General features: G+C 42.7%; 1 protein-coding gene across 9 annotated transcripts in view; it reads right to left on the reverse strand.

Annotated features, from left to right (window-relative positions):
* Positions 1 to 12,268, reverse strand: part of ANKRD29 (ankyrin repeat domain 29) — a 53,544-nt gene continuing 41,276 nt past the window's right edge. For 6 of the 9 annotated variants that reach the window (XM_027577390.2, XM_027577387.2, XM_027577388.2 and 3 more), the window contains 3 exons: positions 10,716 to 10,811; positions 8,034 to 8,132; positions 1 to 2,383 (listed from right to left, as the gene is read on the reverse strand). In XM_027577390.2, coding sequence (XP_027433191.1) covers positions 2,300 to 2,383; positions 8,034 to 8,132; positions 10,716 to 10,811 — 279 coding nt within the window. In that variant the 3' untranslated portion in view covers positions 1 to 2,299. The other 3 variants (XM_027577391.2, XM_027577392.1, XM_027577395.2) reach the window with 3 other exon arrangements.

Below are 12,268 nucleotides of genomic sequence, written 5' to 3' on the forward strand. Positions count from 1 at the left end.
TTGGGTAGTACATTAACTTTATTTTGAATTAAAACATGGAATATGTCATCAAACAAATGGATGTAATGAAGACTTTTTTAGTTCAATTAACAAATGATTTGCATAGGAATTGCTAGTTCTGTCTTAGGATGCAGAGCTCATTGAATTGTGAATTAGATGAACATAAAACAAGAATAAAAAAATAACCATTTACCTGTGTGCCAAATAAACGCAATTTTACTTCAAATAGCAGATTTTTGTTCAGTCTTTGGTGAGTGGTTAATATAATCATCTTCCCTGCTATGGATAATGTCATAATCTCACCCAGACCGAATGTGATCCTTCTAAGCTAGAGACCTCTTACCTCTAGTAAGAAAACCTCCATTAAGTATTGTTAAAGCTACTGGATTCATTTTTATGGTCTTAGAATTGATCAACATTTTCCGCTTAAAACAATACGCCAAGGACCACATATCTTAGTGAAAACATTAAGTTTGTGATTTCATCCCATTTTGTCTTTTAGAACTTTGTTATCAGTGTCCATAACACCGTTTTGATTTATATCAGTGATGAGCAACCAGTTTTGGCCTAAGGGCTAACAAATGGGGAAAAAATGGAAAACATTTAAGACCACACTATTTCCTTTTCAAAATGAACATAGTTTTATGAAATTCCTGTGGGGGAAGTGTATTTGTACTACTTTGCTAAGTAAAAGAAAGTCAGTGAAGAAACTGGCACTGCTTTTTAACTACTAAAAGGTTTCTGTCTGGGTATTTTAGCAATATAGACAGAACTTTCTTTAATTTTTTTATCCAGACATTAGATTGCAGACTTGTTGCATAGTTAGTCAGGCTGTAGACATCTCTGGGGTCTCTGTGGCTTGCTCATTACTGCCTTTATTGACTAAAATAAGCTGATTTTTATTGATTGATTATTTTATTGATCATAACAAACTTTAAGAGAATATGTTCTAATTTCAAAAATTATATTCCATCACTTACTGACTTAAAGATAATGCTTTTAGAACCACTGCAAGTTGGTTAAAAAAAAAACAACTTTGGGGACTGCATTTCCTTCCATCTTAACATGTCTTTACACAGAACATTGGCTGGAAACCAGAACAGAACATGAAAAGAAAACTAAGGAAGTATTTAAATAACGGAAATACCATCAGCGTTTATTATGGTAGATTATAGAAAGATGGTCTAATTTGTGTGTGCATTTAGGCACTGACTGAGGCATTTAGACACCATTGATTATGAAGTGCATTGAACATAAATTTTGACTTCCCTCCAAGGAATAATTAAAAAAAACTCAGGTTTCTTTCTTGGAATCAATCAGCTCAAGAACATGCATAGATGAACACTTATTAAATACTAATAACAGTCTTTTATTACTTATACTCCTGCAATAGAATAGCAACATATTGTACTTGCATATGTCACATTTTATCCAAGGACCTCAAAGTCATTGGGTCAAGCAACAGGATTACACAGCATATTAAGTTACTTAGTTATGGCATGGGAAGCGGATTCCCAGCAATAGAACCAAAGTAAAAGTTCAAAGAGACAAGCCTAAATTTCCTGTGGTTTGTAATTTTCTGAGTTTCCAAATTTGCCACTCGCATCCTACCATACCCACCATATTGATTCTAGGTAAAAATGATTTTTTTCCGTGTTAGGAATGAGACGAGGATCACCTCACAAATAAACAATTTCTCTTTTTTATAGTTCAACAGTCCATCTTGGAAAATCACATGCTGGAATGTCAGAAGTGGCTCTTTAATGTAAATTTACACGTCATTGCTTCAGAATCGTGGTTACGATCTTTGGGTAGAAGAAAACATTTTACACTGGAAGGACAGACATCTATGTGTAAAATATGAGGGAGCTATATTTCTTAGCACACTTAGAATTAACACAAAAGCAGAAGTGCTTTGATTCACTGAAGATCACACTTTCAGTCTTTTAAAGGCTTTCATCATCTTGCTTAAACCTCTTCCGGGGTTTAACTCTTAGAGTTTAACGGAGAGACCCAACTTAGTGTGGTTTAAAATGAGTTTCTGTGGACTCCACGAATCTGGCAGGCCCCACAGCATTGGGGTCACTGGCCAGCATGAGAAGCCCATGTAAGTGAGGGCAAGGGGTCCCTGAGTCTTTCTGTTCTTGACTCGGGGCACAGAGCCCAGCTCTTCTTGGTCAGGGACCCAGGGTGGGCATTCTGGCCATTTCCTTGCTTAAAGGAATTTCCAACACTATTTGAAAAGCAATTTCTTTTTGGGCAATGGGGTTTCTATCTTTCAGTCAAATATGGAACTAAGTTAGTTCTTCCTGTGTCCTTCTTTACTTCGGAGGAGACGCAGTATACGTTCATTTTTGGTTAGTTCTGCCGGAAGTTCATTGGCCTGAAAGAAGACAAGACAGGCATTGGTGAATTCTCACAGTTGGGATGGTTTTAGGGACTCCACAGAGGGGCCCCTGACCCAAACTTGCTCCTCTACTGGTGAAAAACCCCACTGGACTCACTCTTGTTTTAAGGCCCTAAAGGTCTCCTTTAATCATATAAATATCATTTGTTATTTTCTTATCTCATCGTTAGAGTTATTTTTCTAAGCCATATCTCTAGTACATCGTGATTCCCTGGAGGCCAGGGTCCATGTATGATTAATCATGGTATCCTCATTTCCAGCACAATGCCTGGTGCCTCTAGTATGTCCTCAGTAAATACTGGTAATGTTAAATTTGATACTTTATATTTAATTAGTATGGGTCAGTGTGTCCACTAGGGACCTGAGATTCAGGACAGGTATCTGTTGAGAAAACAGAGTTAGGAGGCATTCAGAGAATAAGAGATACCTGGTTAAGAGCAGCTTCTGTGGTCACCACTTCCCCCCGACCCTGGGTTTCACTGAATGTCCTTTCTTCTCATCATGCTGCTGAGACACATTCTTTATGCATTTATTTCATGAGTGGGTCCTTACCCCATGCAATCGACGTTATGGGGCAGTGGTTCTCAAACTTTCTGTTCTCAGGACCTTTTTACACTCTTAAAAATTATTGAGGATCCCAATGAGCTTTTGCTTTTAACTTCTTAGAGATGAAAAGAAGAACATTTAAAAATACCATAATTCATTAAAAATTGTAAATGCACTGGGGTAACATAAATAATACTTACAAAAAACCACATTTTCAAAGACAAAAAAGCTAGTGACAAGAATAGCATTGTTTAACAGATTTGCATATTTCCTGAATGTGTAGCTTAATTGAAGACATTTGGATTTTCTTATCTGCTTCTGTATCCAATCTATTGTGATATGTTGTTTTGGTTAAAGCATATGAAGAAAATTCAGCTTTGCACAGATAGGTAGTTGGAAAAGAGAGAAACATTTTAACAGCCTCTTCAGATCATTGTAGATATCCTCCTTTGATGCTGCACCCATACTAAACAAGGGGTAGTTTCTTTTTTTTTTTTAAAGATTTTATTTATTTATTTGAGAGAGAGAGAATGAGAGATAGAGAGCACGAGAGGAAAGAGGGTCAGAGGGAGAAGCAGACTCCCTGCCGAGCAGGGAGCCTGATGCAGGACTCGATCCCGGGACTCCAGGACCATGACCTGAGCCGAAGGCAGTCGCTTAACCAACTGAGCCACCCAGGCACCCAAGGGGTAGTTTCTTAAAGGTAACTGCAGTGCAGAATCTGAAGCCTTATCAATGAGGTTTTTACATTAAAAATCCACAGATCTAATAGAATCTTTCCCCATGTATGATTTATAACATCACACACTGGCCATTTGGAAAATATTAGTTCAATGAATTATGCCAAATGTTGACACATTGTATTATACAATCTCAAAAGATCACCTTCATTAATATTAGCACTGATTCATCAGAAAAGCCTGTGTTAAGAAGCCATCAGACTCACGTGGTGGATACCAGTTGTTCTTTGAAGAAAAAATGGCGCTCTATGAAAAAGCAACTGGCCCACTTTGCTATTCAGACAATGGCGTGAGTGCTTTTCCCTGAGACAACCACTGCACCTCAGTAATACGGCAGAAGGGTCGGATGCATACTTCTCATTTCGTTACATAGAATATTAAAAAGATGTATAACAACGGTCCAGATTTAATAAAACTGAAACGGTTTACTGCTTCATCAAAGATGTTCTTAAGTAAGTCTCGTATTTGTGTAAAATAATTTACAAAATCTGTAAAATAACCCACAGAGTTTTGTAAAATCATTTGCTGGTATGGTTTATACCCCTGCTTTGATGTGCAAGGTGCCAATAGTTTCACCCACCATTGCTTTTACGCCATTAAAGCAAACACCAGTGCAGTGAAAAGGTCAAATAACATCTTTGTATTATTAAGTGTGCTGTTTTGACTTCTTAGACCTCTTGAAAGGGTCTTCCAGACCCTCAGGGGTCCACAGACCATACTTTGAGAACTGTTGTTATAGATGAATCACGGGATGTTCTTGGGATTTCAGGGGAGGCAGTTAAAGGGTAGAAAGGCACCCTGAATAGGGGAGAGGTCTTAGATGCAGATGTTACCTGTCTCACATATTTTTTCCTCCCATGGCCACACCTGGAAACACCCCTGCTTTATCTGGGACTCCGATCCTAGGTGAAACCCCTGAATTCCCTACCTTCTAGGTTGGGTCCTGCTCTTTGACCCCCCACCTGCTAGCTGGGCCCTCACTTGTTGGGAATTATGCACAGAGTTGCTGAGAATTCTGTTTGCCACAAAAGGTCTGCTGCACAGCATGTCCTGTGGCTACACCCCAGCCCACCACAAGGGACCATTGATGCTGATGCTCGACTGAATTGAGCAGGAAATGACTATGCTATGTTGCTATAGACCAGAGGCCTCTCTAGAGGCTTCAGATTCTATTATTAGTTCCTGTAGGAACAGACATTGTACAGGCCTCATGCCTGGGCCAGCACAGAAATGCGCCTGGTAGATAGACGTAAGCTCCATCTAGTCTTGGAGTATATTCAGGAACAACAGAGCTGTTTCACGTGGGTGAACCTTGGTGAGCAGGTTGGCAGGTAGCCAGAGGATCCTCTGTGGTCAGGAGGAAGAGGAGATCCAAGAAGCTGTACTTTATCTACACACTTGCTGAGTTACAGCTCCTGTGTGTAACCTCTACCACTGAAAAAGGCTTTATATCCTCAAACCCTGTTGTCAAGGTTTGGTCCATCGCACTGCTGCTCCATGTGTCATCCATGTAGTTCTAAAAACCTGGTCTCATGCCTCCTCTCTCCAGGTTGGTCCCCACTGAATTCTCAGGTTGCTGAAGTTGTATGGACTATTAATGATGGCTAGTGCCCGAGGCTAGCCCCCAAAGGCCATCTTATTCATTATGGAGCAGGACCAAAGGCCCGTGTTCATGATACCACAGCATCAAAACACTCTCTTTCCCCACTGCTCCTGGGAGAAGCTGTGTTCTGAGTCCTCAGTTGGGAGTATCGGGAACACAGGGCTGGCACCCATGGGGACAGCTACAGTGTGGGGAGTGGCCATTGGGGCTGCTGGTTACCCTCTCCTGAGGCATCAGCGTCGCAGTCCCAGAGCAGAACTCCACCCCTGGAGCAGAAGATTGCTTCTGTATTAGCTTAGAAGTCATTTCCTCTGGGAAGCCTCCGGTAGCATCCATTACTCCCTGCTGATAGCTTGTGACTGTATTGCAATTTCTTTTTTTTTTTTTTTAAGATTTTACTTATTTGATAGAGAGAGATAGAGAGAGCCAGAGAGCACAAGCAGGGGGAGCAGCAGAGGGAGAGGGAGAAGCAGGCTCTCTGCTGAGCAGGGAGCCCAATGCGGAACTCGATCCCAGGACCCTGAGATCATGACCTGAGCTGAAGGCAGACACTTAACCGACTGAGCCGCCCAGGCGCCCTGTATTGCAGATTCTTGTTTAATTGTCTTTATTCCTCAGTAAACTCTGAGCTCTTTGAAGGCAGAGACAATGGGAACTCCATTCACCACTGTCTCCCCAGTATACAGCACCGTGTATGGTATCTAGTAGGTACTCAGGATGCATTGAATGAATGAAGGCAAAGAATACCCCCTTCAAGAGTCCTGGGTGGCTGCCCGAATCCCAGCACCCTTGCTTCTAGAGCTGCCTCTAAGTGGCTGGCTTCTTTGGGGTGGCCGGTGGTGGGTGGGATGGGGGTGGGGTTCCCTGGCAACAACTCTCAGCTCTCTAAGGGTGTATGAAACTCCGGCGTGAGCAGTCTCTCTATAGCTCTATATATGCAAGTAGCTTTATTAGGGACAATTCAAAGTCTGGCATTTTGGTCACTGGAAATTCCCCATAAACCTTATTGCTGAAATCCCAGGAGACAAAGAATTGCATGTTGTTTAGTTTCCATAGCTACTGGATGGCTAAGCAAGAGAGATCAATCTCTTCAGGAAGTCTGTGTCTAGGGTCTAAAGATAAGAGTACAAGTCTGATTTCAGCTGCCTTATCACACAGCCAGGCCAGCTAATGGAAAACAAATCGGAGTATCTCAGGAAGAGATAAGCAGAAGTGTTGTCTTCAAGCACTCTAATAGTAAGAACAAGGAAATAATAACTCCACATGCTAAGTAAAATGAAAATAAAAAAGACTCTTGGCATGTTGTCTAATTGCACCTCTTAATGGTTGTTCCTTTTCCAAATGTCATGAAAAAGGTTCTATGTGTTTGCTTTTATTATTAAAGAAATTAACACAGCAATAGATACTTATAAAAGCTCAAATAGCATATAAGTACAAAGTGAAAATTGCTTTTCATACCTTCCTTTATTGATAAGCACCGCTCCTACTTCCTCCTTTATTTTTTTTTTTAAGATTTTATTTATTTATTTGATAGTGAGAGAGGGAACACAAGCAGAGGGAGTGGGAGAGGGAGAAGCAGGCTTCCCGCGGAGCAGGGCGCCCGATGCGGGGCTCGATCCCAGGACCCTGGGATCATGACCTGAGCTGAAGACAGACACTTAACGACTGAGCCACCGAGGTGCCCCTACTCCCTCCTTTAAAAGTTCATATTTTAGTGTTCTCTCAAGACCTACCCTCCCCCAGAGATGCTGCCCTCCTCCTCCAGGTTCTACACTTGACTGCTAATGTAGATGTCAAATAGGAAAAAATGGGTATTGGGCATCTTCCCACCTCCACGTTTGACCTAATTGTAAACTAAGGATTTTGGCGTATAAAAATAGGGGTTGATTCGGAACAGCGGCGCCAAGTCCTGTTAACAGTATAAGAGCAGGGACGCCTGGGTGGCTCAGTCGGTTAAAATGGCTGCCTTCGGCTCAGGTCATGATCCCGGGGTCCTGGGATCGAGTCCCGCGTCGGGCTCTCTGCTCGGTGGGGAGTCTTCTCCTCCCTCTGCCTCATCCCCTGCCTGTACTCACTCTTTCTCTCTGACAAATAAATAAATAAAATCTTAAAAACAAAACAAAACAAAAAAATAGTATAAGAGCAACATTTCCCCCTTTCTCTTCTACTCTGCAAAGAAAGCTCAAGCACTTGTCAAGATATGCACATCTGACGTATATAGGATAGCAATAAACTACCAGGGCTTTGAATTTTTTAGGACACTTCTCTGATGATAGAACCCCATAACTCTACTCCCCGCAACTACTACTCCCCACCCTGTCTTGGGAGGCTGCACCATTGTTAGCTCACGGCCACGGATGATAGATACAGGGTTTTTAGCATAATTCTCTGGATCCAGATGCACCGCTCATTCCTCCTACTGACGGCCTGCATGCCCTCACCATGCCGAGGTCTGAAGAGAGGGGCTGGGGCCAGCCTGAGGGTTGAGACTCCTGTCTGAGCTTTGCTCTTCCTCCTAGTCCCTTTCAAAGGCATGTCAGCATCTAATAGAGTGTCCTCAGGTCCACAGCACACAGCAGGCGGTCAGTCTAAGTACTGCCAATGTTTTTTTTCCAAGTGAAACAAGAAATCTGGCCCAGGGTGCACAGGACAGGTTATCCTGACTTAGGTAGAAACTGTCTATCTCTTTGCACAGGTGCCCAGAGGAGTTAAAAGATAGGGAGGGAAAGGCTGGTACCTTGTTTCTCAGGGCTGGGTCCGCCCCTGCTTCTAGGAGCAGCGCGACTGTTTTAATATTCCCACTGAGTACTGCCGCGTGGAGGGCCGATGTCCCATTCTAAGAGAAAACGACAGTGTGTGTCAGGAGTGGGCTCACGGCCATCAGCACCGAGCCTGGCTTTCATCATAAACCAGCCTGAGTGAGGAGACTCAGGTTGGAGCTTTGCTCTTCCTCACAGTCCCTTTCCAAGGCACATCGACATCTGATAGTGTCCTCAGGTCCACAGCATACGGTCAGTACACATACTGCCAACGTCCTTTGGCAAGTGAAGCCAGAAATCTGGCCCAGTGTGCACGTGACTTCAGGATCAGTCAATCAGTTTTAAATATATTAGAATTTGCTGCAGCAAAAGCAGTAATGCTATGTCAAACATTTTGTCTTTTTCTTCAAGGACAACATATATAGTTTTTGAGCTTCCAGCGAGGCTGGAGAAATAGCTGGCAAGCCAACAGGCCGACCTGTCAGCCCAGCTACCTGCACGCCACTCACTCAGGTGGGTGGGAGCACCACTGTGGGGTTACAGGGCATGAGCATGTGGGGTGAGGAAACCCCCAAGCCCTGAGATGGAGCATTTTTGAGCACAGAAGGGCCCACTGGATGGGTTGCTGACATTTTATGAAATGTACTGCAAATATTTATTGAACTAAGGAAGCATCTATGTGCAGCACGTAGCCAGATTCTGGGAGGGGAGAGGAAGAGAATATAACAAGCCTGATATAAGAATGATGGGCAGTCACATGACATCTGTTCTGTAGACATGCATATGTCTACAAAAGCATCTAAATGCAAGCTTATTTTCCACATTAGCTTTATAATAATAATAAGCTACTTTATTTTATAAAAGACTAAAATATAATACCCGTAAAAAAATTCCAGCAAAGTAGCATTTTCCTTTCCAAAGCGGCATGTTTGCTTTTTAACATGTATGACAACTCACTTGTCATTTCACCCATCTAAATTTTCACCAACTTGTCAACTTCATCTGTTTGCAACACGGCTAAGAATAAAATACCAAGCCGAAAAAGAGCTCTTTGAAACTAGACAGGTATTACAAAGTCCATTTCTGAAGCTCATTTCTTTTATTCATAGAGAGTTCCCTTTCATAGACCACTTATTCTTACTTTACAAACAGTGTTAATGAATGTAGGTTTCCCGCTTCCAAGCTCATGGAAGATTAGAAGTTGCTCACTGAGACAGAGAGAGGGACCAGCATTCCGACAACAGCAGTCCTGTATCAGCTGATCACAAGACTAGAACCTAAATATATAAAGATCAGATACAGGGTGTCCAAAAAGCCTCTGGGATCATTCAAGGACACATTGACTTTTTATACATCAATAAAGCCCAAGGAAACACCCCTCCAAATGCTAAGCCACTGTTCCAAGTTTAGAACAGGTTTCCTGTTCTCCGTTTAAGAAAACAGTAGTGTAAACTAGGGGTCTGCAAACTACAGCCTATGGGCCAAATCGAGCCTGCCGCCTGTTTTTCTATGTCCTAACAAGCTAAGATTTAAAATAAATAAATAAAGAACACTACATGAAAATATGAAATTCCAGAAATCCAATGTCCATAAATAGTGTGTTAGTGGAATGCAGCCATCCTTTGCCCCCATGGCTGCTTTCATGCTACAAGAGTAGAGTTGAACAGTTCCAACAGAGACTCTATGGCCCATGAAGCCTGAAATATTTACTCCCTGGCCCTTTATTAAAAAAGATTGCCAACCCCTGGTATACACTGTAATTGAGAAATATCCTAGTCTCAAATGGTTAAAATTTAAAAAAGGGTTTTGGGGCTCTGTTTCCTGGCAGACCCTGCTCAGCAGGGAGTCTGCTTCTCCCTCTGACCCTCTCCCCTCTCATGCTCTCTATCTCTCATTCTCTCTCTCTCAAATAAATAAATAAAATCTTTAAAAATAAAAAAAAAAAAAAAAAAAGACCCAGCTCTCCAGAATGACACATTCTGTGAGGTGTCCAGATACGTGAGGCTTATTTTCTTTCACCTAAGATAACAATGTGGTTCTTTGCTGCAGATAACGAAGGGAAGAAACATGAGCACGTGTCCTCCATATTTCATGGAACACAAATCATGTGTTTCTTTTTTTTAAGTTCTTTTTTTAAAAAAGATTTTATTTATTTATTTGAGAGAGAGGATGAGATAGAGAGAGCATGAGAGGGGGGAGGGTCAGAGGGAGAAGCAGACTTCCTGCTGAGCAGGGAGCCCGATGCGGGACTCGATCCCTGGACTCCAGGATCATGACCTGAGCCGAAGGCAGTTGCTTAACCAACTGAGCTACCCAGGCACCCCACAAATCATGTGTTTCATGAGTGGTGGAAGATTTTAGTCCAATGAGATATATATATATCAAGATAGTTTACTTTCCAAGGTAGCGATTTAATTACTACTAATTTTTTTTTTTCTGGAAAACTAAGTAGCAACAGACTCTGGTTCACTCTTCTTACCACCCTGCCATTTCAACCAGTGCCCATGAATCTCCAACATTAAGAAGTTGTAGGTAAGTTCTTTCAAGAATGCAACTAACTATGTGGATTACACTCAGCTTCTCCTGCAGTGCTCAGGTATGGGCTTCTTAATTTTTAGCCTCTCTTTTACAGATTGGTAAGATTTCTCTTTAAGTCTTACCTTCAAAATGCCAAGGCTGGGTGAGAATTTCAGCAACTCTTCTATAACATCATTATAGCCTTTGTTGGCTGCTTTGAGTAATGCTGTTGTACCATCCTTAACAGAGAGGAAAAGAAAAGTTGCCTATTAACGTGTGTTGGCTAAGAACTAAACGTTAGTTGAGAACCGGGAATATGCTTATCAGAACAGGTGAAAGGAGTAAACCAAAGTATAAGCAGGCCACGTCTCTTAATCTAGGAGCTATTTTAGAGCCTATTCAGTTCTGCATCAAAGAATGCTAGACAAAATACGTGACTTATTATCTTAGAACCCTGCCATTTAGGAACTCAGACTCTTCCAGTCCCTTAGGACACTGCGTAAGGGGCGAGGGGAATATCAAGAGTATATTTTAGGACACAGATGGACCAAAGAGGCATTGTCTGCAGTTCGTGACTTAGTGGAAATTAATGTTAAAGTATTTTTAATGACTTAAATAATTACCGAACTATATTTACTGTTTTACATTTTGCATCTGCTTTTCTGTTTGCTCTGTCTTATATACAACCTTGCTCTAGTGTGCCCTAGGTATCTGTCTGTGGGGGTTGGGGTGGGTAGGTGGTGAGTAGGAAAGGGATAGACTGAAATCTGTTAAAAAGAAATGCAAAAAGGCAAAAATTTATAGTCAGTTTCTGTCATCACTTTTTGGCCTGGGAAGAGATTTTCCAAATTCCGTTTTTTCCCCCCTGCTTTTACATATCAATTGCTGTATTTGGAGGATTCAGCTCACAGAATTCTGTAGGAAAGGAAATATCCCAGCCTGCTCTAAAGGTTTAACTGGAATCAGGAAGAAAGAAAATGAGATTAGAGGGTTCTTCTTTTCTGGTTTCAGAGATGTGGGAAGAAGAGATGGAGTGGGAGAGAGGACAGTGAAGTAGGCAGGAATGTGTCTTTACCCCTTTCTGGGCTCAGACATGAAGAAGGGAGGTGGGTCACATAAGCAAGGGTAATACTAAGGGGAGAAAGGCCGGACACTGTAAGAACCAAACCAAAGCAAACCCAAAACGCAAATGGCATAGTGTGGTCAGGCAGCACAGGGTCTCCCTAAGCTGCCCTTAGTTTCTACGGGCCACAGGGCCTGCTGTGGGGCCCATCGACGCAGACTTAGCTGATATTAGCATTATTAGGTGGAGGCCAATGGCGGATGTGGTGCAGGGGTCTGCAGCTGGGGAAGCCGGATGAGGTGGAGCCCCAGGAGCACTGCGGGACCCCAAAACACAGAGGCTGCGCCCCGACCTGCACTGCGGTCCAGGGCCAGCAGGAGGCGTAGCGCAGGCGCACGCGCAACCGCAAGGGACAACCCGAAGGACAGCCCGAGGCCCAGGCTCCCACCTCCCGCATCCTCCCGGGTTCATCCAGGAGTCAGCTCAGGTGGAGGAGGATCTCTGAGGACGAAACATCTTTCCCTTAGGGAGACTGGGTAGCACTTGCTAAGTTTCAGCTGACTCGGACATTTACTTTGTTTTCCTGCTGAAGAGCCGGTGGACGTTGGGAGAAAACCCAGGGGAGATACAGAT

This window comes from Zalophus californianus, chromosome 14 (genome assembly GCF_009762305.2).
Source record: "Zalophus californianus isolate mZalCal1 chromosome 14, mZalCal1.pri.v2, whole genome shotgun sequence".
In the NCBI taxonomy this organism is placed as follows: domain Eukaryota; kingdom Metazoa; phylum Chordata; class Mammalia; order Carnivora; family Otariidae; genus Zalophus; species Zalophus californianus.